At 39.5% G+C, this 1579-nt stretch overlaps 1 protein-coding gene across 1 annotated transcript in view; it reads right to left on the bottom strand.

Annotated features, from left to right (window-relative positions):
- Positions 1-117, bottom strand: part of Fbxo33 (F-box protein 33) — a 38919-nt gene extending 38802 nt beyond the window's left edge. The window contains exon 1 of the mRNA XM_013012232.1: positions 31-117. Coding sequence (XP_012867686.1) covers positions 31-117 — 87 coding nt within the window. The remainder of the gene's footprint in view (positions 1-30) is intronic.
- Between the last annotated feature and the right edge of the window lie 1462 nt (positions 118-1579).

Raw genomic sequence — 1579 nt, 5'->3', positions numbered from 1 at the left:
GGGGGGGGGGGGGGTCCCATTTCCAGGCACCGAGATTTCAGGCGAGATCGTGGTGGCGATAAAGAGTTCCTTGGCCACTCTAGGTCGAGAGGAATTGTCGACACAGGGTCCCTTCATTTCTCCACCACCTGGCTGGTAGGGACAGTGAAGGAGAAGGGTGCGGTGGTTTTTATGTGAGGATTCCTTTGCAGACTGCCACTTCAAAGCTTGTGGTCTTTTTTTTTTTTTGTTCGGTCCTGGGCCTTGAACTCTGGGCCTTGGGCGCTGTCCCTGAGCTCTTCACCTCAAGGCTAGTGCTCTACCCATCCTCAGATCTCAGCCTTCTGCCAGGATTACAGGTGTGAGCCTGGCTGCTTGTGATATATATATATATATACACACACACACACACACACACACACATATATAATTATATCTAGGTAGTTGTGCAAAGGAGCTTCCATTCAAAGAAGCAGTTTATGACTACAATGCGTCTTCTTCAATGTCACCCCTTTCAACATTCTCACCCATCCTTCCCAACCCACCCCTTCTCCCACCTTTCTTAATTTTGTAGGCTATACACTGAATTTCTAACCGCATTCTCCCCCACCCTCTACCCCCTTCATCACCTTATTAATTACGACTGTGGAATGGCCTTGTTCTCTTTTGTTAAAACACCCAAGAAGTTAGTTATTCTAGATTTTTCTTTCCATGGGAGCAAAAACTCTTCCCTTGGTGATTCTTGGCTGCAGTTTGGCATTTTGTACTCAATAGGGTGCCAAAAAAATACGTTGTTACCCGTGAATTCTCTTCAGCCCAGTAACTGTTTAAAAACGTCATTCTTGTTAGGTCACTTCTCTGAAAGCTTGTCTGCAAGAGTTCTGTGTAATTGCTATATCCTGTTAATGTTTAATGAGCAGTTAGTTGTGACAGCAGTAAATTAGGAAGAAGACGAATTTAAAATTTTAATTAAATTCATGCAAGTATTTTGAAGTGAGCATAGACATCTAGATTTTCTAAAGGGTACATCTCTATAAAGCGCTTGTATTAAACAAATACATCTTAACATTTTTTGAATATTGTCGAATATTCCGTATTTAAATTTAAGGTTTATCTCCTGTTATTTTTTTATAGTGCTTTGTCCAAATTAGGATCCAATTAAGTGCTGAAAGACAATCCTTTTGTTTTATTGTACATGTTAAGTCTCTTTGAAGCTAAAAATAAAGGGTTACCTTTATTTTAAGAATTAATCTTTGTGTAGCTGCTCTCACCAGTTTGTTTTCACATTCTGGTTTTCCAAAGACACTAGCTTTCTGACTGATCTTTTAGTGCTTACCGCACACCCTTAGTCCCTTTTTTCTAATAAACATGACAATGCTAAGTTAAGGATTTCACTGTCTTTTTGAACAACTATCAATAGGTTTTTATTGCCCAGAGCATCAAGAACTTGACTTCCTTCCATGTGAGTCCAATGTTTTATTTTCTTTTTCCTCCTTAAAGTGATTTGTGAATTATTTTTGTTTCCTGCAAATATACAACTCTCCCATCAACCATTAATCACCTAGAAGGTTTGGCAGCAAATTATAATTCTTGCCTGAAT

The sequence above is a fragment of the Dipodomys ordii genome, unplaced genomic scaffold (genome assembly GCF_000151885.1).
Source record: "Dipodomys ordii isolate 6190 unplaced genomic scaffold, Dord_2.0 Scaffold16, whole genome shotgun sequence".
NCBI lineage: Eukaryota > Metazoa > Chordata > Mammalia > Rodentia > Heteromyidae > Dipodomys > Dipodomys ordii.
Note: the sequence above shows the minus strand (reverse complement) of the source record. Positions and strands in the feature narration are given on the sequence as shown.